This window comes from Cordyceps fumosorosea, assembly GCF_001636725.1.
Source record: "Cordyceps fumosorosea ARSEF 2679 chromosome Unknown scaffold_17, whole genome shotgun sequence".
NCBI lineage: Eukaryota > Fungi > Ascomycota > Sordariomycetes > Hypocreales > Cordycipitaceae > Cordyceps > Cordyceps fumosorosea.
The window spans coordinates 355,042-377,328 of record NW_017387317.1 but is presented as its reverse complement, the minus strand read 5'-3'; the positions used below and the strand labels follow the sequence as shown (position 1 = coordinate 377,328).

General features: G+C 56.5%; 7 protein-coding genes across 7 annotated transcripts; 5 read left to right on the top strand and 2 right to left on the bottom strand.

The window, feature by feature from the left end:
- Nucleotides 1–3,456: 3,456 nt before the first annotated feature.
- ISF_06557 (isochorismatase family protein) lies at nt 3,457–4,440 on the top strand (the record flags this gene model as incomplete). Its single annotated transcript, XM_018850161.1, has 1 exon — nt 3,457–4,440. The coding sequence occupies one exon, from the start codon at nt 3,457–3,459 to the stop codon at nt 4,438–4,440; it is 984 nt and encodes a 327-aa protein (XP_018702649.1).
- A 758-nt stretch (nt 4,441–5,198) lies between these two features.
- ISF_06556 (Cytochrome P450) lies at nt 5,199–6,803 on the top strand (the record flags this gene model as incomplete). The annotated part of the gene is made up of 1 exon (XM_018850160.1): nt 5,199–6,803. One exon carries the CDS (start codon nt 5,199–5,201, stop codon nt 6,801–6,803), a length of 1,605 nt encoding a protein of 534 aa, XP_018702648.1.
- Nucleotides 6,804–6,940: 137 nt separating this feature from the next.
- Nucleotides 6,941–7,609, bottom strand: ISF_06555 (hypothetical protein; the record flags this gene model as incomplete). The annotated part of the gene is made up of 1 exon (XM_018850159.1): nt 6,941–7,609. One exon carries the CDS (start codon nt 7,607–7,609, stop codon nt 6,941–6,943), a length of 669 nt encoding a protein of 222 aa, XP_018702647.1.
- Nucleotides 7,610–8,288: 679 nt separating this feature from the next.
- Nucleotides 8,289–9,530, top strand: ISF_06554 (hypothetical protein; the record flags this gene model as incomplete). The annotated part of the gene is made up of 1 exon (XM_018850158.1): nt 8,289–9,530. The coding sequence occupies one exon, from the start codon at nt 8,289–8,291 to the stop codon at nt 9,528–9,530; it is 1,242 nt and encodes a 413-aa protein (XP_018702646.1).
- Nucleotides 9,531–11,386: 1,856 nt separating this feature from the next.
- Nucleotides 11,387–15,294, top strand: ISF_06553 (hypothetical protein; the record flags this gene model as incomplete). Its single annotated transcript, XM_018850157.1, has 4 exons — nt 11,387–11,878; nt 12,061–12,156; nt 12,250–14,774; nt 14,859–15,294. The coding sequence occupies 4 exons, from the start codon at nt 11,387–11,389 to the stop codon at nt 15,292–15,294; spliced, it is 3,549 nt and encodes a 1,182-aa protein (XP_018702645.1).
- Nucleotides 15,295–16,258: 964 nt separating this feature from the next.
- Nucleotides 16,259–17,993, bottom strand: ISF_06552 (Molybdenum cofactor biosynthesis, MoeB; the record flags this gene model as incomplete). Its single annotated transcript, XM_018850156.1, has 2 exons — nt 16,259–17,667; nt 17,729–17,993. 2 exons carry the CDS (start codon nt 17,991–17,993, stop codon nt 16,259–16,261), a joined length of 1,674 nt encoding a protein of 557 aa, XP_018702644.1.
- A 2,331-nt stretch (nt 17,994–20,324) lies between these two features.
- On the top strand, nt 20,325–22,171 carry ISF_06551 (hypothetical protein; the record flags this gene model as incomplete). Its single annotated transcript, XM_018850155.1, has 2 exons — nt 20,325–21,205; nt 21,265–22,171. 2 exons carry the CDS (start codon nt 20,325–20,327, stop codon nt 22,169–22,171), a joined length of 1,788 nt encoding a protein of 595 aa, XP_018702643.1.
- Nucleotides 22,172–22,287: the final 116 nt, after the last annotated feature.

The following is a 22,287-nucleotide window of genomic DNA, read 5'->3' as shown; positions in this document are numbered from 1 at the left end:
CCGCACGCAGTCTCTCCGACTCTTTCTTGTCCCTTATTGGCTCCCGTCCGAGTGCCTCGGACATCTTTAAAAGGCACCTGGCGTGCTCCACTGGCATGCTAGCGACATGCCGCTCCGTGATTGAGGAAGCTTCTCTCAGATGCTTGCTATTAACCATGTTAGCTCCCACAAGTCTGGCAAAATGTAGGACCCGACGACGAACATAGCAGTCTCTGACTTTCCCTTATCAAGAGCTGCGCAGCCCATTCGATACACACATGCGCCACAAAACGGATCCGTCAGCAGATTGTCTCCCGACACCCAGGTGTTGTGAGCCTTTGTGAAGTGTCTCTCAGCTGCCTCGAAGGCGCCATCCGATCGATCAACTGTGCCCAGCGAGAAGTGAGTACTATCGAATGTCAGAAAATCGGCCGAGGAGGATAGGAGGGCACTGGGGGTCGTACTAGGCGACCATGGCCCAGTTGTATGGTTTTGCAGCTTCAAGCTGGCGAAGGCCTTGCGTAAGGACGTTTCTTGATTCATCTTTCTGTGCTGCCCATATCAGATTAGTACCCATCCCCCACTTCAGTATTGCTGGCCATTCTGTCTTGTCTTCGCTGTTATCTTCCGCCCAAGAAAGCCAGTGGTCGCGCGCTTTCTTTTGGAAGTGGACCGCTTGGGCGAAGTTGTTCGTGGAGGCATATCCGTCAGCAAGATTCTCTGCACACCATGCCTCTTCGCGCAGATTGCGCGGTTGGTCCGTTGCAAAGACTTCGTACGCGATCTGGAGGTGGCGGATGCCTTCTTCAGCCCTGCCTACTCGTTCTAGAGCTTGACCCCGGTGGGACGCAAAGGAGCCTTCAAGGTCAACTTGGATGCTTGGTGGTTGGGGCGGGATGGAGGCGATCGCCATATCGTTCACGTCCAAGAGGTTGAGAAGATCATTGTAGTTGTTCGTTTCGATGAGAAAGCTTAGCCTTGATTAGTGCTTTCAGGCGCTGGGTACAAGGTTAGACTTACCGTTGGCAGGCGTTATTGAGGCTGCAGTATTCCATCAAAGCCGAGAAGTTCGGGTTGGATGTTTTTTCCTCTCGAAAAAAGTCTCGCAGGCTCAGAACTTGTGGGAGATAAAGAGAACATTGTTGCCACGAATGGTACATTTGAGCAAACTCAGCATCCTGCCTCGGAAATGCGTTAGATACCAACAATGATGCATCATTGAAGCTGCGTTGACGCTCCTCCGGGCTCATAAAATGTTTGAAAGATGCTTGCACGAGTCTGTGAATCGACAAAGCCCTCTTTTCTTTGTTGCGCTTAACCAAGGCAAGCATCATGAGTGTTTCCATCTCATCTGAGAAATCGAAGGCGTCTTTGCAAAACTCGAGGGAGGCCGGGAAAGCATTCGTATTCTTCGGTTCAAAAAGGGCTTGGGGAATGTTGTCCGGGGAGAGGAAGGCCAGGGCGCCTAATATTGCGCGACTTCTTTCATTCAGATTTCGAAACGACATCTCCCAGAGAGCATTGATCGAATTGCTCCCAAAAATACCGTGGACCTTCTGCGGCTGCTTCTTATAAAGTTCCACGAATTCTTGAATGGACCAGGAGCGGCGATGTATGAGACCAGCCATCAGAGACAAAGCGAGTGCATGGCCACTGAGGCTATGGGCCAACTCTTGGGCACTCTTAGCCTCAGACTCAGTAAGTTGACTGGTGATATCCGTCGAGAGAAGGTGCAGCAAGAATTGAGAGCCAGTATCATTGTCCCATTCCTTAATTTCCAGTCCACCATCACATGGATAGAACGAAAAGCTATGATTGCGGGTCGTAATGATGGCTTGACCATGAGAAACAGCTGGCCAGTATTTCATCAGGAGGTTCATGTCTTCGACATTGTCAAAAAGCAGGAGCCATTTACATTCTTGTCATGTATTAGCGTGGCACATGGGATATGGATTCAAACGCACCCGTATTTTGGAGCCAGTCCAGGACAATTGTTCTATTCTGATCGTCATTTTTGGGGTGTGCGCCTGGCAGCTTCAATCGCAGGGCAATTTCCGTGAAGCTCTGTCGAATATTGGCCGCCTTCTCGCCTGATATCCAGAACATGGCATCAAGCTCTTTGTTACGAATCCGAATTTCCACATACCGAAGAGCAATGGAGCTCTTTCCAATGCCGCCGATGCCATGCAAAGCAAGTGAGCGGAATGTCTGGCTGCTGTCCTGTGATCGGTTGGTGAAAAATCGATCAATCTGAATGAAGTCATCGGTACGGTCAAAAAAACGAGGGGTTCTCGAGATAGGATAGATAAAACAAGGAAGGCTTGCAGGCTCGTTCGAGATCGGAGAGATCGGGCTCGGGGTAGACAGGGCCGATTGCATTTGAGACAGATTATTGAGCCCTGAAAGTCTGGACATCTTCTCTAAACGAGAAACTGCCTCATCAATTTCAGACCTGCAGGACCTAAACTTTGTTTCAAGTGGCTCCCAGACGTTCTCATCTAGATAAACGTTAGATAGGTAGGACTGTATTACGTCGGGAGCTCACTTTTTGCGAAGTATTCCACATCCTCCCGGATGAAATTGATCGCTGTAACAAGGAATTGGGCCACCAAGTTTGCGATATGAAATCCAGTGTCTCTGATCTCTGGCAATGTCTCCAATGTTGCCTTTTGGTACTTATATAGAAGCTCAACATCCTGACAGATAGAGTTGATCATGCGAGGCACCCGCGGCGCAACACCATCCTCCGACTGTGAGAGCTAGATGGTATCAGTTGCAAGCTCTGAATTCTCGATTGGGGATATCGGTATGGCTGGTACATGAATAATAAGACCAACAAGGCCCCAGAAATTGGAGTTCTCGGTGGGGGGATCTGCTTGATTTGAAACAAAATCCATGAAATCGCGAAGTTTCTCAAGGGTGTGGGCAAGTTCCGTAAGCTCCTGGACCGCAACTGCCGGAAGTGGCGATGCCAGCGGCTGAGTGAACAGACCTTGAGCCTTCTCAAAAGAGTTGACCTGCGATACCCGGAGAGAATCGTTACGCTCCAGAGAACTGCTCAGCGAAGCGACAAAGGTGCTCCATTGCTGGGAGAAGCTTTCAGCGCTGGCGGGCCATGGTCAGCTGATGATATTGTAAACCCCTATTCATATACTCTTGACTTACGGGCTGGTCGGAGGCCTCATCTTGTCCTTCAAATCCGGTCACCCGGAGATGACTCGTTCTGTCTCGTTGATGCCCAGGGCGCCGCTAGAAAAGCCAGCCTGTTTGTGTCACATCTGCAGGCGGGAGGGGTAAGGTCTCGAGACCACACTGTGCTTCGTGCACTGTGATTAGTCAAACTCTTTGATCAATGGAGAATGGAATTCCATAAAGCAATAAATAAAACCACATAGGACGGGTGGCGCCTGCGCCTTTGCCTCTCCTGCTCTCTGATTTTGCCCTCCATCCCTCACCGGCGGATCCGTACCTACGAGAATGGCCACCCCGCTGATCGACAAAGATACTCAAACTTACCCTGAGGATGGCTCTCATGCTAGAATTCTTGTCGGCACGGGAGACGGCACATGGATTTGGGCCCAGGATGGTTGGGACCTGACTCATCGAGAAGACCCGTCCAGCGAGTTCCCAGAGACCACCATCAACCTCGACTGCGAGCTTTCCAACATTAAGATCGACGCAAAAAAGACTACCTTGGTCATCACTGACATGCAGAATATTGGCCTGCACAAAGCACTCGGTCCACAAAGCGTCCCCGCCATGTACGACGCCCAAGCAGCGATCCTTCAGTACGCCATACCAGCCGCGCGGAAGCTCGGCCTTCAGATCATCTGGCTCAACTGGGGCCTCACAGAGCAAGACCTCTCCAACTTGCCTCCCGCTGGCTACCGCGTCTGGGCTTTCCCTGCCAACTCGGATAAGATTGACTTTGGCTTTGGGGACCGGGACGGCGACCCAAACGATCCGGCCAACTTTATCAAGTGCGGCGAGCGGCCAGATCTCTCAAAAATACCCGGCAAGGAACTTGGAAGCGTCACGTTGGAGGATGGAAGCGTCGTGGATGCAGGCCGTGCAATGATGAGAGATGCTTGGAATACGGCGCTGCACGGTGCATTGGCCGACGAGTACGAGGCAGGCAAGAAAGCGGCCCGCCCGGATGTGTTGGTCTATAAGAATCGAAACTCGGGACTTTGGAACGCAGACACTGACTTGGCTGTATATTTAAAGAGAGAAGGCCTACGCACGCTGTTGTTTTGCGGCGTCAACACGGACCAATGTGTCGGGGCGACTTTGCAAGACGCCCATGCGCAAGGGTTTGACACGGTTATGCTGAAGGACGGCTGCGCAACGGATAGCTTACCGTATGCGAAAGCAACGTACGAGTTCAATTGTGCGCAGGCTTGGGGTTTCTTGACGAGCTGCATGGCTCTGGCGAAGGCGGCTGATCTGAGCTTCCAGTGATGAAGACGGGAGAATTGAACTATGCCGCTTCACCCACAGAGTACCCTAAGTGTCCCTCTAGAGCTATTTTCTCCTTCTCTGGCCGTTCATAATAGCTCGATTCTAGTTCATGGTCCAATTTCACTATAATAAATCATAAGAACCACAGAATGGGGGGCAATTCGCATGTGGTTGTCGGGTTCCCATTTCACTATAAATCACAAGACCACAGAACGCGGGCATTGCCATTCGCATGTGGTTGTCGGGTCCGCCTTGTTTATAACTATAACTTAGTTTATTTCCCCTTCTCTCGCGCCGAAGAATCGCCCCGTCCGCCGTCGGGCCCCCTGTTAGTTACCCGCTGCTGCCCACACACGGACGGAGCTGGGATTGAGTTTTAGCAGTCCGCCGCCGCCGCCATGCGCCAAAAGCCTCTACAACACGCTTATTAGGCTTAGCACCATCAGCGCATTTCCAGCCCATATTGCCGGCCCTGGCAGCTTGATTGGCTTGTCACGTCGAGGGCATTCGTAATGGCTGGCCATGTAGCCGGCTGGCCACCCGTTTCAAGTGGCCCCGAACAGGCCACTCCGTCCGCCCCGGGAGAGCCGCGAGCCCGACCGTAATGTTTGATCGTATTCCCAAGGGCCGCTGAATGGATTATAAAAAGCTAGCGCTCGATCCCGCCCAGAAATTCGCCCCTCCCCCTCAGATCCTGGGAAGCCAACAACAATCGCTCAGCAACCCAAAGGTCCGTGACAAAGCCACAGCCTTTAGTCATGCCTAACTTGATCGCGTACTGGCCCATCGCCGCCGGCATCGCCGCCCTCTACCTCCTCCAGCAGCTGTGGACCGAGCTCTCCCACCGGCGGCGCGCCGCGGCGCTCGGCTGCCAGCCGCCGTACCTCCGCCGGGGCTGGCTCCCGTTCAGCATCGACCACACGTACAAGGCCATCAGCGCGCTGCAGGACAACGAGTTCCTCAACCTCGAGGTCCGCTCGTACGAGGACCTCGGCGGCCGCACCACCTTCCACCAGGAGACGCTCGGCCGCAAGCTGCTGATGACGTCGGATCCGGAGAACATCAAGGCCATGCTCGCGACCCAGTTCAAGGAGTTTGGCCTCGGCCCGATCCGCTACAACGTCTTGGAACCGCTCCTGGGCCTGGGCATCTTTACGTCTGATGGCAAGGATTGGCAACATTCTAGAGCAATCTTGCGTCCTCAGTTCACACGCACCCAAATATCCAACCTCCACGTAGAGGAGATTCACGTCCAGCACCTGCTCAACCGCTTCGAGCGCGGCGCCGACGGATGGACCAAGGAGGTCAACCTCGTCCCCCTCTTCTTCAACCTGACGCTCGACTCGGCCACCGAGTTCCTCTTCGGCAAGAGCGTCAACACGCAGGTCCTCGGGGACCCGCACGCCGCGCACAAGACGCGCGGCGAGAAGCAGTCCGCCGACGACGACGACATGGAGGACTGGTCGTCGTTCGGGCAGGCCTTTGACAGCGCCAACCGGACCATGACGCGGCGCTTCATCCTCATGAACCTGTACTTCCTCTACAACCCGGCCACGTTCCGGCGAGACTGCGCCGAGGTGCGCCGCTTCGCCGACTACTACGTGCGCCGCGCCCTCGCGCGCTCCCCCGCCCGCGCCGCCGAGGAGGACGGCGACGGGCAGTACGTCTTCCTCAACGAGCTCGCTCGCGAGACGCGCGACCCGGACGCCCTGCGCAACCAGCTCCTCAACATCCTCCTCGCCGGCCGCGACACCACCGCCGGCCTGCTCGGCTGGGCCACCCTGCGCCTCGCCCGCGAGCCCCCCGCCGCCTGGACCGCCCTGCGCGCCGCCGTCCTCGCCGACTTTGGCCCCTACTCCGCCACCGACACCTCGCGCATCACCTTCGAGTCGCTCAAGGCGTGCGCGCCGCTGCAGCACGTGCTCTCCGAGACGCTGCGGCTGCACCCCTCGGTGCCGACCAACTTCCGGCGCGCGCTGCGCGACACCACGCTGCCGCGCGGCGGCGGCGCCGATGGGCAATCTCCCGTCTACGTGCGCGCGGGGTCCGAGATTGCGTACAGCACCAACGTGATGCACCGCCGGCCGGACGTCTGGGGCCCGGACGCGGCCGAGTTCCGCCCGGAGCGGTGGGAGGGGAAGAAGGTCGGGTGGGAGTACCTGCCGTTCAACGGCGGGCCGCGCATCTGCCTCGGGCAGCAGTTCGCGCTGACGGAGGCGGCGTACGTGCTGGTCAGGCTGCTGCAGCGGTACGACGCGATCGAGAACCTGGACCCGTCGCCGACGATCAAGTCCAACCTGACGCTGACGTCGTCGCCGGTGCAGACGCTGGTGAGGCTGCACGAGGCGACGGATGCAATTTGAAGTACATAATGAACTCTTTTTTTTTTCGCTTCTATTTATTGAATGGCACGAAATCGTGAGGACAGAAACTCGTATCTTTGCTCCAATTCATTATATTCTTTTACATCTTTTCTACGAAATGAAATGTCGTAGTTAGTCTATAAAACGCTGTCGCGAGATTGAATGTACAAGACCTCCGCCTCGGCGTGCACCGCGCCCTCGGCACCGACAACGCGCCCCCTCAGGAACCACTTCCTGCCCTCGCGCCGTACCAGCCGTGATTCCACCGCGTAGGCGCCCGGCGACACGGGCTTCTTGTAGGTGGTGTTGAGGTACGCCGTGTACAGCCTATTTCTCGACGACGTCTGCTGTTCTCCCGCCGCCGTCGCCGCCGCCTCGATGCAGCTGCACAGGCCGTCCACGTTGAAGCCCACGACCTCGTCGAGCAGCGACGCCAGGAGCCCACCGTGCGTCGTGTCTCGATAGCCGTTGAGCTTGGTCCCGATATGGAAGAGCGCCACCGTGTCCGGGCGGTCGTCGTCGTCGTGGCCGTCAAATTCGTACGTCAGGCGCGCAATGTCGGCGCGCAGCAGGAGGACCGCGTGCGGGATGGTGTCGCGGGACCGCAGCGTCTCGCCGAAGAAGGTGTCGGCGCCGTCGACCTTGGGCGCGCGGCTGTAAAAGGGAACCGGGATCAGGCCGTCGTGGCCGCTGCGGTCGAGGTAGGCGTTTGCGTGGGGGACGGTGGCGAAGAAGTCGAGGGCGTCCTGGTCGATGGGCATCTTGCCGATGAAGTCGAGCAGGCGCGCCGACTGCAGATCCGGCATGGCTGCTCGTAGTGGATAGATGGATGGATATGTGTGTGTGTAACTGGGGTTATGGATGGATGTTTGTGTGTCACTCGGGTGAAGGGTCCACGGTCCAATATTTGGTGATTCGGCGGAGGGTGAGGACAGGCCGGCAATTGCGGTTGTTTCTGGTCAAGAGCCTTGCTCGAATCAGCGTGTTTCAATGGAGAACCGGAAGTTGAGAGACTGTGATGCTGGTACTGTTGGTGGAGAGACGAGGTTAATAAATGTCTATTCGAACGAATCAGCCGCGGCTTTGGTCGGCAAGTTGGTCATTGGCCCTTGGCGTCCGGGCCCGCGGAGGCCTACGTATTCGACAGGAAATGCCCAAAAAGGTGCCTCTAATCGTTCGCCGAAAATCCAAAATAGTCAGTGCGTTTCGCTTTATTTTATTTCAATGTTATTTCAATGATCTTTGGGGTCTCCTTTTCAGCCCCAATCGTATCACTACCTAGTTCATCACAACATGCCCATAGCTTCCTTGACAGCCTCTGCGCCCGCTACCAAAACTGTCTCAGCCCCGCCACCAAATCTCAGAGCCTGAATTTCCCCTCGTATATCAGCAATAGCAAACACCAAACACCAAACACCACCTCGAATCTCCTATTCCCGCCCATCCATTGCGAAAAGCACGCCCTCCCCCAACAGACATCTTGACATGAACCATGTCCCCAGGCATGACGCCGTATCCGACCTCCTGACGCTGGTCATCACAACCTCGCCCACGCCCTCGGCCCCCTCCACCGAGCTCCTCTCCAGCGTGCTCGAGTCGTTTCAGACGCACTGTCCTGCCCTGCTCCAATGCCCCGTGATTGTTGTGTTTGACACATATGAGCAGATCACGGCGACCCCGCGGCTGAAAAAGGGATACGTCACGCCCGAGACAGCCGCCAAGTACAGCATCTACAAGGACAATGTCAAGACACTCTTCCTCAACACGTTTGCCAAGAGCGCAGTCGAACCGACGCCGCCGCTGCTCGAATCATCTGGCGAAGCCGAGTACGGCTCTCCGCAACTGACGAAGCCCGTCCCGTTGATCATAACCTCCACCGACGTCAAGCGGGTGCGTTTCATCGAGGCGGACGGTCGGCGCCTCGGCTTCGGGCTCGGCGTGCGCAGCGCCCTGCGCGCCATCTCCACGCCGTACGTCTGGGTTCACCAGCACGACTGGCGCCTCATCCAGGACATCCCCATCGCCGCACTCCTCGGCGCCATGCAGGCCTCCCCCCACGAGGACACCGCCGCCGACCGCCCGCCGATCCGGTACGTGTGCCTGCCGTCCGGCCGCCGGTCCTCCTACGCCACGTCCGAACAGGTGGTCCCCTACCCGGCGCTGCGGCAAGTCTCCCTCGCCCTCACCGGCGAGTACCCCTCCACCACCACCGGCGACGGCCACCACCTGCCGCCCGTGCCGCTGACGCCGCTGTTCTTCTGGCACGACAAGCCGCATGTGGCGGCGACGGCGCACTACCTGGCGCGCGTGTTCCCCTCGCGGCTGGCCGTGGCGCGCGGCGCCTTCATCGAGGACACGGTCGGCCAGGCGGCGCGCAACCAGATGAAGGCGGGTGGCTGGCGCGCGTGGGCGACGTGGCTGTACTACCCGGACGCCGGGGAGAGCGCGTGCCTGAGGCACCTGCACGGACGTACATGGAGGGGTGAGGAGGAGGAGGAGCGCCGGCGGCAGGTGGCCGTGCTCCGGGGGCGGGAGGACCGGTCGGAGTTGCTCCGAGAGCGGGAGCGGAGGAGCGCCGGCGGCGGCGCCGGTGAGGATAGCAGTAGTAGTCATGAAGACAGTGTCTCTGAGTATGGAGAGGCTGGTATGTGGGAGCTGGATACAGCTCAGCTCTTTAGATTTTGCTGCTCAAAAACGTGCACGACAGATGATGCATGTAGTCATTGATAGATGATAGATCTGCACATACATGACACTTGAATAGGACGGGTAAAAGGAATTCAGCCACACTTTTTCAAATTACAAGAGATTTGCATCGTTCTAAATTCGGCGTCAAGCCTGCTACAAGACGGGTTGTTTTTGGATCTGTGTTGTCCGAGCATGTTTGTCTTCAAAGTGGTGTAGGGTACGCTAGTAACAGGTAGCGGCAACTGCCGCCCATCAAGACATCTCAGTAGCATAGTTGCAGCCCGACGCTGAATGGGAAAAGTCGTCGCTCGGAGGCTCGGAGGCAAAGAAAAGAGATAAGAAGCGACTTGCGCCGTATCGTCATTCCCGTCATCGGAGGATGAAGCACGAGAGCTTGTCACCGGGCTTGGCAAGGCAACAATGGAGGCCGTTGCAGAGCCAATCGAACGCAGCAGAGCGCCCTGCGGAAAGTTGTCCATAATAGGAAGCCAGAGAAGTACTCGGTACATGGGCCGCTAAAGGAAATGGACGGGAAATAGGCTGGCTAGGCCGTATAGAAGGTGTACTTGGATACATGTACCCTTCCTCGCTGCCCGTCACTCTCCTCCACCTTGCCGACGCAAATAAGTGGGCAGCCCTTTTTTCCCTCTCTGCAAACACACAACAACCCACGGGCAACGACACGGGGTGAGTTTTGCGACGTCCATCGGCATCGCAATCAGCGTCCTGCGAAAGTCGAATCATACGTTGAAAGATACGTGTGCTTCTAAATTTTATTTTGACGGGTGATTTGATCTGCGTCGATTTGCGGCGGATGCGCAGTGATTCTCGTTGAAGATAGCAGCCTACAGCCATCTTTCTGTCTGTCGCCGCCTGCCTCGCTACACCAGCGCCAGCCACAGTTGAGCGCTAACTGCTGCTGGTACAAACACCACCACTGTACTACAGTGAATTGTCCGCCGACTATCTTTCTACTGCAACAGGTACTTTCCCTTCCACCTTGCCCCCGGCATTTCCTTTGTATTCTTTGCCGAACTCTGATTTCTACTCGACTGCATTGCAAGTCTTACCAAAAACCACCAACCAATCCGTTCATTTCCAACCTGCCCTTTTTCCCTCCTCTTCATACCTACTATCTGCTTTCTTTCTGCAATCACACATTATTACCCCATCTCTCGCTGCTGGCTACTCGCCGGTGCTGGCTCTTTTTCATCTTCCCTCATCCGGAAATTTGTTCTCAGGTGCTTACCCCTTGTTTGCTCGTTGACTTGCAATTTTTCCAGGCCTGCATGCATTGCTGTTGTCTTGCTGCTCTGTGCCCGTTGATTGCAGTGATGCCCCTCGTCTCCAGTCTCTCTGCCTCGCTTCTGTTGTCTGGCCTGGGCTGGGAAGACGTGCATCATCATCATCATACGCACACACAAACAATACGACTGCCCGCCCGCCTGAGCTGTCTCCCTACCTCTACCGCCTTACCTTCCTACCTGCCTACTTCCCTACCTACCTACTCCAACCGCCTCTCCCTCTCCCCCTTGTCTTTCATCAAGTCTTGATTGCTCGACTCGCTCTGCTAATACCAAGAGAACAAATAGGACATCACGGACCCATCCTTTTTCCTTGGACTCTTTTGAGACGGACTGGGGTGGCCCTGGCTCTCGGCGACCCTCTTCTCTCAGCCAGTAAGAAGCCGCGCTAAAAAAACAACCAACCTAATACAACACCATACAACTCGATCCATCCATCCATCCATACCAACCTACTACTACCTACTCAGACTATCCCAAAAGGCTTCATTCACACACTCAATCCCCAGCCTACATCCCCCCCATCCCCTCTCCCTCCCTCATACCCTCTGTCCCCTCTCCCATCATACATGAGCTTCTCGTCTCTCCGCCATGCCTGCTGAGAATGAGTCGCCCGCTCGCGAGCCCGCTATTCGCGGCCGCGGCAGGGGCGGCCGTGGTGGTCGCGGTGGCGGACGAGGCAGAGGCGGTGGCCGATTAGCAGCCACAGCCGCAGTTTCGGCTGCCAAATTGTCCGCGGCCAGACCCGGCCGCGGAGGCTCCCGCAGAGGTCGCGCAAAGGTCTTTGCCGACTCCCACGTCCAGGCCTCGTACGAACGCCAGCGCCATCTCAAGGCCAACTACCAGGCCGTTGCCCACGCGCTCAAGGGCGCCTTGCAGGAATTGGCCGAGCGCAATATCGACAAGACCCTGCAAAGTCCAGACCTTTACAAGAAGGTTCCCGAGTATGAACCTATTATCCGCCACCTGCAGAAAAGCTTGACCGACAGGCTTGCCGTGCTTGATCGCCGCTGCCAAATGGGCATGAAGGTCGCCAAGCAAAAATATGACGGTGAAGTCTTCGTCACCGAGAGTCAATTTCAGGTATGTCTGTTTCTCTTTGTCACCATTACCATCTCCATTGTTCCCTTTATTGTACCTGTACCCGCACGTGCTGCCGTATCTAGCCTTACTGCCTCTGTACTCCATACTCCTTTCTGCTTATACCCGCCGTCGCTTATCCGTCCCGTCCACTTGCTGACACGCCTGTCTCACCCAACATCTAGAACGCCCTCGAGGATCTGGACGAGCAAGCCTACGAAGGCCAAGAAAACAGAGTCCGCATTCTCAACAGTCTTAGAAGCAAGGACCTTCCTGTCGATGTGAGTATCTGCCTGACTCTCGGTCTAGCACTTCGCGCTGCTATGTTGTTTTGCGTACCCTCAATCAATCTCAATTAACACCGCCATCTTCAGATCCGTGATGACCAGCATCAGTACAAAGTTATCACAGACTCGCATTTTGACCGCGAGTTTGGTCTCTATGAATGCTACAAGAATGGCCGCCTCATCCCCTACCCCTCACGCGTCATGGGCACCGAGATGTGGCGACGAGGCCGTGCCGCCGCCGAACCCGTCTCGACGCCCGCTCCCTCTAATGCTACCACTAAGGGCCGTGGTCGCGGTCGTGCGGCTATTAACAAGCGCCGCGCTCAAGAACAGCCTGATGGTCAGCCGACGCCTAAAAAGTCGACACGCGGCACCGATGATGGCGGCCTCCAAGAACACATTGCCCATGCCCCTGCCAAGGGTCTGCTGGCTTCTGCTGCCGAGGCGGAGGCTCACCCTAATGGTGTCGCCGAGGAAGATTCCACGCCCGCGTCACCAGAACCGACCGGTGCTGCAAACGGCGTATCCGCTGCCGCCAAGGACCCGAGCAAGCTGCACGCTCGCGAAAAGAGTCCGCCCTTGCCCAAGAATATTGGCGAACCAGATGAATACGGTGTTCGCGTATATAACCAAAGAGGCCCTCGTGAAAAAGTGATGACGAGCCGATTCATGGCTCGTCCTATATTCGACTTTAATGACTGGGAGATTGGTTTCAGAGACACCTACAATGACTCCTCTAAGGGTCACACCAGAGCCAAGCGTGGCAAGTACCTCGACACGCCTAATAATACGGGCTGGCACTTCGATCACTTGTGTAATGGGTACGATTACACGAACATGAGTCACGACGACCTCGATCAGGAGCTCGTGGAACACTACGGTTTGCACCCGCAATATGGCATTTTTCTTCCCACTAGCAAAAACGATCCCATCGAAAGTGGCCCCTATAAGATGCCCGGAAAACCCGTCGTTTTCATCGCCCTGCCTTCGGGCCGCGTCTCATTTGCGTCGAGATCATATATCCCCACCGTTAACCACCGCCGCTCTGAAGACGTTCCTCTCCGCTTCTCCTTTGGTTCTACGCTGCGTCGCTTCTGCAAAAAGGGCAGTATCAGCCAGGAAGATTACTCCATCACTGAGTATCTTCCCTCTTACAACGAGTGGAAGAAGAAGTCCCTTGGCATCGCTACCAAGGAACTGAAAAAGAGACCAATCGTGGCAGTGGACTCGGAAACGGACGAGGAGGCCGAACCCGAGCAACCAAAGGAGGTTGTCGAGACTGGCATGCCAAGTCTGTCAGTTTTGACTTATGCATCAGCCTATGTTGCTGCCCAGGAGACTGTGAAATCTGCGCCGCCGGCCCCCAAGCAGCCTCGGTATGACGCTATTAGGGACATTTTCACCGATAAGATCTCGCAACCCCGCTCCGCACCGCAGCAGGACCCCGTGTCTCTTGGTCTCAGCACTCTTGCGGAGCTCTGCAATGTGGAAGCTCGCCTTCCTGGCGGTACTGGCATTGCCTTTGAGTCCGAGTATAAGAGTCCGATCAAGAAAGAAGAGACGCCGCAGGCCAGCTCCTTTGCAGCCCAACCGCCGCCACAGCGAGTCGAGCACCACTCACCTTATGGCTACTCTTCGCGTGACCGGGCGTATCCTCAGCCACCATCAGCGGGCACAATTCCGGAAAGCAGTCCGTACCCACCTCTAGATCGGGGACTTCCACCACCGGTGCCCATCGAGTACAAGTCCCACTATCCTCCGCTGCCAGGTCCCATCTCACAGGACCATGGTTACTATTACCCGTCGCATGACCCCCGCGACTCAATGGCACAGGGACGCCCGATCGATCTTGGCTATGGCCATCGTCGCCTCAGCGGCTACGGGACCGAAACCGCACCCCCTCCGCAGTCGTACTCGCGAGGCCCGTACTGGCAGTCGTCAGCCGCTCCGCCACCCGCAATTCCGCAGCCGGCACACTTTGGCGCGCCACCTCCCCCGCCATCCCGGCTCTCCTTCTCACAGAATGACCCTCTTCTTCCGCCCCTGCGGCCGCCGCGCCGGAACCCATCGCTGCCCGACGAGCCCATGCATGACCAGCGACCTAGCATCCACGGCGGTATCTACTACCCGCCTGGACCATCCCGGTCCTACCAGCGCAGCGGGTTCCCGACGGAGCCGCTCGCGCCACTTCAGCCAATGCCGGCCGAACGCATGTTGCCTAACCCCCAGACCCAAGGCTACATGGGATCGCCGCCACCGGGCTACGCGCATCAGGTGCTGTCGCCGACATTTGGCAACCCTGGCCTGCCTGGCTCTATTGGACAGAGCCCTCCTGGCACGCCGCATGGACCGCACAGCGGCATCCACCGCCACCGCTCTACGCCGTCTGGGTCGTCTGACGCTGGCTCTAATAAATATAGGAAGCTGCAGCCCGCTCCAGTGCCCGCTCACCGCAACTGGGCAAATAAGCCAGAGCTCAAGACAATTCCCTACGACCACAAGGAGACGGGCTCTTCTGCGGCCCTGCCTAGCTCTGGCCCCACGCAGATCCGCGGCTGGAACGTGAACCAACCGCGCAAGCGCAGCAAGGCGGAGAAGCTGGAACGCGCAGAGTCGAACAATGATCGGGACGATTCCAGATAGCGTCGGGAAGCGTCCCAATCATCCGCCTCCGGCACTGCGGTTGCAGGCACCAGAGGCAAGGGAAAGAGCAAGCCAAAAGCCTCGGCGACGGCCGCACCACCTAAGGTGCACTTTTGTGAGCCGCCGCGCTCGAGTCTGCCGCCGCTGTTCCCACGCGAGGTTGGGGTAGTGGTGGAAGAAAAGGCAAAGGAAGAGTCGCCACCGCCGCCGAAGCTAACGTTGTGCACGCCAACGCCAACATCGTTGTCGCCACCCGCCGAGGCTGCCCCAAGCGTGTCGCAACAACAAGAAGAAACGCTACTGCACAAGCGTCTGCGGCCGAGGACCAATGCCCAGCGCAACACGGTAGCTGCTGCGGCGGCGGCCTCGTCTCCGTCCAGGAGAAGGCGGCAGACTCGTGCGAAGCCCAGGCGTGAGACTCCCGTGCCTGTACCTGCCCCAGCCGGCGGCTCTGTGGCGGCATCTGCTGCGCGCGTCGACGAATCCTGATGAGCACTGGGCTGTGTCGTTTTTCTGTTGTCTTCTCTCTTCTGTCGTTGTTTTTCTTGGCGGGGTTTTTATTTCGTGTCTCCTATACCACTGACCCCATTTCCTTGCGCGTTGTTTTTTCATTATTCGTCTCCAGCATCATCAAAACTGGGCGTTTGGCATGGAGTCTTCTTTTCATCTTGAGCACATTTTTCTTGGATGCTGCTTTGCCGTTTCCTACATCGATTTCCATGTACTCTTACTCTCTTTTTATTGGGTTCGCATCTGTCTTTTTCTCTCCTTGTCATTTTTTCTGGAGTTCTCCCATGTTTTATATGAGACAAACGCTCAGCAGGATCTATGGGTTAAAAAAAGGGGGACCGGAGGGGAATGGAAAAAGTTGAAGGCCATTGAGAGAGGAAATTATAGAGCCGTGTTTTTTACGGGGTTTTTTTTTGGATGCTCTGTTTTGTGTGAGTGTGTCTGTGTTGTATGCACACTTGACTTTTGGGGAGGGGGCTTGTTTTGTCACTGACAGGAAGCAGAAGGATGAGCATTTGTTGTTTGTGCTCCCTTTTTTGGTTTCTGGGGCAATCTCCTTTTTGTTATGCATCATTCATATAATCCTGTTTTATATATATCGTCTATTCTCTTAGCTCCTAAAACCTGACTTTGCGTGATTCCATTGTTGCCCAAGTATGCACTAAGCCGTCAAGTCTAATGAACCAGCACATAGGCAGTTTATAGGAAACCAAAGAGCGCAGAAGCATGAAATTTTCCACGGGGCCGAAAAGGGGCTTAACTAAAGTACATATCCTTTTCATCCTCCAACCCTGATATCCAACATGGCTTCGTCAAGAACTGCATTCACTCCTGCATGGTCCCCTGTCATTCTCATCTATATCCAACAGCAAACAGCAGCACCTCTTAGATTCCCGACAGCTTGCCCTACTCGTAGCGTCTCTTTCCGCACCATGGGGAACGCTCAGCTGGTTGGCTCTGCCTGGCCCGAGGCGGCCACCGTAGGATCCTGCGGCGGCTGCTCCGGGGCGGAGACGGGCTGCTGCGAAGGCGGTTGCTGCACGGGAATCGCCGGCTGCACGCCCTCTTGCGGCTGCGACAGCTGCTGCTGCCGCTGCTGCTCCAGACCGAGCATGCCGAGACCGTTGTTGAGCGGGAAGCCGCCGCCGTTCGGGGGAAAGATGCCCTGATCCATCATCCCCAGACCGTTGACGCCGATCGGAACCCCAGGAACACCACCCACACCGCCCATTACGCCGGCGGCACCGTTCACGTCCGCGGCGGTGCTCGACAGCAGGTTGGCGCCCAGGATGCCCTCGGGGTGCAGGGCGTAGACGAGGCCCTCCATCGTGTTGCCGTCAAAGATGACCGTGTTTTGAATCGGCTGCTGCCGCTGGCCGAGGACGTTGATGACGTCCTGCGCGAGCTGGCCGCCGAGGACGGCGGCCACGGGCGCCACCTCGGCGCCGAGGTTCTGCAAAAAGGCGCGCAAAAACTCGGGCCGCAGCGTCTCGCTGGGGAGTCGGAGGGCCTTGTGCTTCTGCGTCGCCAGCTGCGTGAAGAGCTTGAGATCGTCGCGCGTGGCGGGCAGGCCGCCGGGCGGGTGGACCTGCACAAACTCCCAGAGGGCGCGCAGGCATGACAGCGCGGGCGTCACGGCGCGCAGGCGCCGCTTGGACGCGGTGTACTCGTCGGGCAGCGTGGCGATGTCGCTGGCGAGGAACCAGGTGGAGTACAGCTCTCGCTTGGCGACGGACTCGATCGTCTTGCCGCCGTCCTTCTTCGTCTGGACGCTGACGATGGAGCGCGTGCGCGTCTCCTGCTGCGGTGCGTGCGTGGCGACGTTGCCGGCGTCGCGCTCGATTACGAAGTCGTGCTCGATGAGGTCGCTGAATATGAAGCCGAACATGCCATGTGTGCCGGCTGCGTAGAATGCTTTGCCGTTGATGCGCGTCGCCGTGTTGATGAGGTTGAAGGAGTCGGGATCCAGGTCCGTGGCAATGACAATGTCAAATGACGCAAAGTAGCTAGGACCTTTTGTTTTGACGCCCTCGGCGTCGACGTGGACCTGCACGCGTGGGTTGAGCTTGCGCAGGGCAGGCGCGGCGGCCTCGGCGCGGTTGCGGCCGACGTGGCTCTGGGTGGCGTCGTTTGAGTCGCCATCGTTTTGAAAGAACTGCGCACCGAGGTCGGCTTCCGTGACGGTCGCACTGTCGAGGAGGGTGATGGATTTGACGCCTGCGAGGACCAGGTTCTTGGCGACCTCGTTGGCGAGCGCGCGCATGGTGATGAGCAGGATGTTGGCATTTTGAATCTTGGCTTGAGCGGCCATTCCCCAGAGGCGGATCTGACGATCATACAGAGCAATTTCGTCTGGAAAATACGATTAGCCTTGGGGCAATGTGCAGAGCAGAGGAGAATCGGGATGCGTTACCAGCGGATATGGACGTAGCTTCTTGCACCTGTTGAGGAACCTGGCCGTTGGCAAGCATCATGGGAAGCATCATGGACGGGTTGCCCATAGATAAGTTCGCAACCATAGGATCAGAGATGAATGACTGGCCTGGAAGAATGCCAGCCATAGCATCTGAATTTGGTATCTGGGGGATAAAGCTGGGATCGAATTGTGGCTCGCCGCTGGTATTGGGTGCTTGAGCTCGGGCTGCTTCAGCGCCTGTTTGCTGCTGCTCGGGATCCATTGCGGAGACTTTGGCTGAAAACGAGCAAGGAGAAGAAGGACGAGATTGACATGAGATGAGGAGGTTCAGGATGAAATGATGGTGAGGAGTTGCGCAGAGCTCTTGACAATTGAATGAAGAGCAGGTGAATGCGCGCGGCAAACAGCCGCCGTGAAGTGTCGTCTCTGCGCTGAAAGGGAGAAGAGGCGAGTCAATGGGCAGGACTATGATGTCTGAGCTTAAAAACTTCACAGGGAGCCACCGTGTTTATGCCTTTCGAGCGTGCGCGGGAAGTTGGATGGATGAGAGGGAGGTGATGTTTGGTTGTTGGTGATTTGTAGAACGCGGGTGAGTGTCTGGTGAGCCGCTGAGAAAATTGTTAGCACATGACTGAAGAGGGCCTACAGCGTCCCGCAGCATAACATGTACCAGAGCATCTTGGCTTCAACGCACTGTCAATGAGTAGATGTGGGTTGTCTTTGATACGGTTAAAAAAAGTTGGTTGGGTTAAATTATTTTCCTTTCTGTTTTGGCATATAATTCACTAGGCATGGAGGCTCAGTTGGCACCAAGAGTTAATCATTCCGTGCATGGCAAGGATGCACGCAGAGGGAGGCTACAGGCGGTCGATAAATGGCTGCAAGAACATGCCAAGGTGCATAATTTTAGAGTTCAGGTACGGAAGTATTTGGAAGACGCGGTGAGCGCGCCTTGCGATGTCTACTGTACATAGTAGATACGTGACGAGACCAGAATAGGCTCGTGTGTAAAGATGTACCACCGTCTTAAGGCCAAACACCGAAATGCTGCAGCAAATGAAGCTTTGCTTGATTTGCAAGGTGAGTCAGGGTGATACTGGTAAACCAGTGCCACCTGGTTACTTGGTCACTTGTGTCGAGTATTTGAGGATACACGAGCGCTTTGACGCTGGCGTGAAGATTGATAGCCAAGGTAGGTAGAATGAGGCTACCTGCGATTTGCATGTTGATGGTCGATGCTGAATCGGGTGAACAAGTGTTAAACCACAGAATAAAAATTTAAGAGCCCTAGGTAAGTAGGTACATAGCGTAGGTAGTACTAGGACAGGATCAAACACTATTACAGCAGTTATTGATTCTTAGCGGACATACGGCCTCAAGTACACTGCAGTATCTACGAGGGTCGTGAGGAGCATCGAGCTACACTGTAGCCGGCGCACTGTATCGTAATATTTACTGCGTACAGTGTACCGAATACCACCTGCACTACTGGCGGTATGGTTTGGTGACGCAGCTGCCTGTGGCGCCCTATGGCTGCCTGTGGCTGCCTGCAAACGAGGAACTCCCTCTGTAGCCTGACCAAATACTTGGTACAAAAAGATTCCCTTCCTTCTGCTTCAACGGCGCCCACTACTACCATTACCCGTTGTTTGCCCACATGATGCGGTGATTCAAAAAGTCATCCATTGACGCCATTTCCCCCCTAGCGTCAAACCTCAAACTTATCTTTATTATTCTCTTTAATCCTTTATTTTCCTCCTATTTCTTTTTATCACGTCCAACCCACTCCGAGTCGACTCGGATTCCAAGCCGCGCAACGTCGTTCGCCAGTTTGCACTCGCCACCACCACTTCCACCACTTCCACCACCTACCTGCACCACCGAGACACATGCTTGCTGCGGCTCGCCCAATCAAACCACCACAAGCTACCTCCTGTGCCTTCACAGTGTCCATGAAAAGCTCCGAAACTCGCTCTGAGGCGCCGTCGGCCGACTCTGCCCTCATCCTGGCCTGACTCGGCCTCTGCCGTGCTACTCGCCGCCTGGCCTCTAGCTGCCCTGTTCTCTCGTCATCACGCCCTCGGCTCGGGCCATCGAACTGACTCCCACCGAACCCCTCCGGTGCTTTGTTCCAGCTCGTTCGCACACACGCTTCTTTTTTTCTCCTATTTTCCTGTCAGCAGCTTCAAGACATCCGCTACTCCGCTACTCCGTGCCCCAGCTTCACCCGACGTTGCACGGCTCTCATATTGATTACTGCAGCCTGAACCGTGGCCATATCTCATCACATATCTGCCACATCAGCCAGTTAATCACGCCCGTTGGTGGCATCACAAATCTTGCATCTCTTTCTCTCTGCTAATAGCAACCCGTCAGCCCAAACCTGCCTACCTGAGTTGCTTCTGGCCCGCCTTGCCCGCCGCTCTCTCCCACCAGGCCCTCACTCATCGCATCGCCTACCCCCTGCAACGCTGTCCGTAAAAGCGCCACCAGCCTGGCTAGGACCCTCACATACCTCCCCCTCCTCTACTTTCGACTCTTGCCGCAAACTTGGGCGCGTGGCATGCGTCTTTACTCACAACAAACATAAGCAATGTCATGGCATAATTCCAATAACCCTTCACGGCCAACGCCACGCCCTCGCCTCACAACGTCACGGCCCAGCGACGAGGCGCAATCCCGCGCCGACCTGGCCGCCAACGCCGCCCCCTTGCCCAGAGGTGCGCAGCAACGTCCGGAACGGTTGGAACGGTTGGAATGGGATGGTTTGCAACACCTGGAGCACCTCGCCAACAGAGAACGCCGGATAGACAACGCCACCCGGGAGAGACTGAGCTCCCTCCTCCGCGAAAGTTGGACGACCCCGCTTGGTCACGGTGTTTTTGGGCACCGGCACCAGGATCGCCCCAGCTTACCGCCCTCACGCTTCGATGCCGCACCCCAAACGCTGCCTGCACCCTCCTCCGGCGCTGACTTTGCCTCGCGGTTTCCAAATACTCATCGTATGGCCAGCCTAGAACAGCTGGACCGCACATTGGATGAGGCCAACGCACACCTGCGCGCCCTGCTGGACATGACCTCGGCCAACAGTGTCTCGCGCCAGCTTCTGCCCACAAACCCTTCGCCTAGCTATGCGCCATCCACACGTGCGCATGACTTTACCTATGATAACCAGCGCAATAAGCGCAGAAAGGTCGATGAGGACAAGTACGCTACCGTCGTACCGGGCTTCCGATACGGCCACTACGGCCAAGTGGAAGCTGGCAATTTGGAAATGGAACTGGTCAGCTGTGATGGCGGTATGTTCTCCAATGGCTCGTCCTACGCCGCGGAAAACATCCTCAAGGATGACCAGTCCGTCTACTGTACCAAGGGAAACCGGTGCAACATTGTCCTGCGTCATCGAGGTTCCACGACGTTTACGCTCTCGGAACTGATCATCAAAGCCCCCGGTTCCATGAACTACTCTAATCCGTATGTACAATGCGACACCCGCTAAATACGCCTAGAATTTCATTGACATCTCACCACAGTGTCCGCGAAGGCATGGTATTTATTTCCATGGAGCATGACGACGTTCTGCATCGCACTACCCAGTACCAAATTCAGTACACGCCAAGTACTGCCAGGGCTGCTACCGGTCCCGCTGCGCGCGACCGTGTGACATTCACCAGCACGGATTCCCGCACACGACTCAACCACGAGGCGCAGCAATACGGGTACTACCCGGGAAGCATCCTGGTTGGCCCTACCTCCTTTCTCTACACTGGTGAAGACGGCATCCGCGCGCCACAGATGCCACGGGAATTCAGCACCAGCCAGCCGGACTTTCGCATCAGCACTGAGTTTAGTGATGAGGACGAGGAAGCCATCAGCGGCTCCGCAGCTCCGGTATCTATCCTCCGCCGTCCGCCGCCCAACCGCATCGGCACGCTGCCCTTTGAGAATGATGAGGAATCCGATTCGGACCTTGATTGGGACAATTCCGACAGCCTGTTTCTTCACGAGAGCAGTGCCAGACGCCCGCGCCACCCAGCCAGCACCAGCGCCACCAACCTACTTGACGTCAACTTGGATGAGTTCCCGGGCTTGGCGGGCGGCGGCGGCGGCGGCGGCTCCAGCTTCAACCTTAGCAGTAATGCCGGCGTATCGCACGGCAGCGCCGCGCTCACCGAGACCTGGGCTGCGCACACCGGCGCCACGCAGGACGCCGGCCGCGCTGTTGGCGGCGGCTCCCTACTTGCCCCACACGCTCGCTTCCACATTGAGAAGAAGAAGAGCAAGTGTACCATGCGTTTTGACCCCCCCGTGTCTGGCCGCTTCATCCTGCTCAAAATGTGGAGCTCCAACCACGACCCGGACAGCAACATTGACATACAGGCCGTCCTTGCGCGGGGCTTTGCAGGGCCTCGCTACTTTCCCGCCTTGGAGATGCGCTGATGGGAGGAACCGAGAGGCTGTGAAGTGTCACGGGAGAATGCAGACGATGTGGGAGGATGAGATGGATGCACGTATGACTGCGTGTCATGTTGCGAAGTAATGTCTGGCTGTATTGT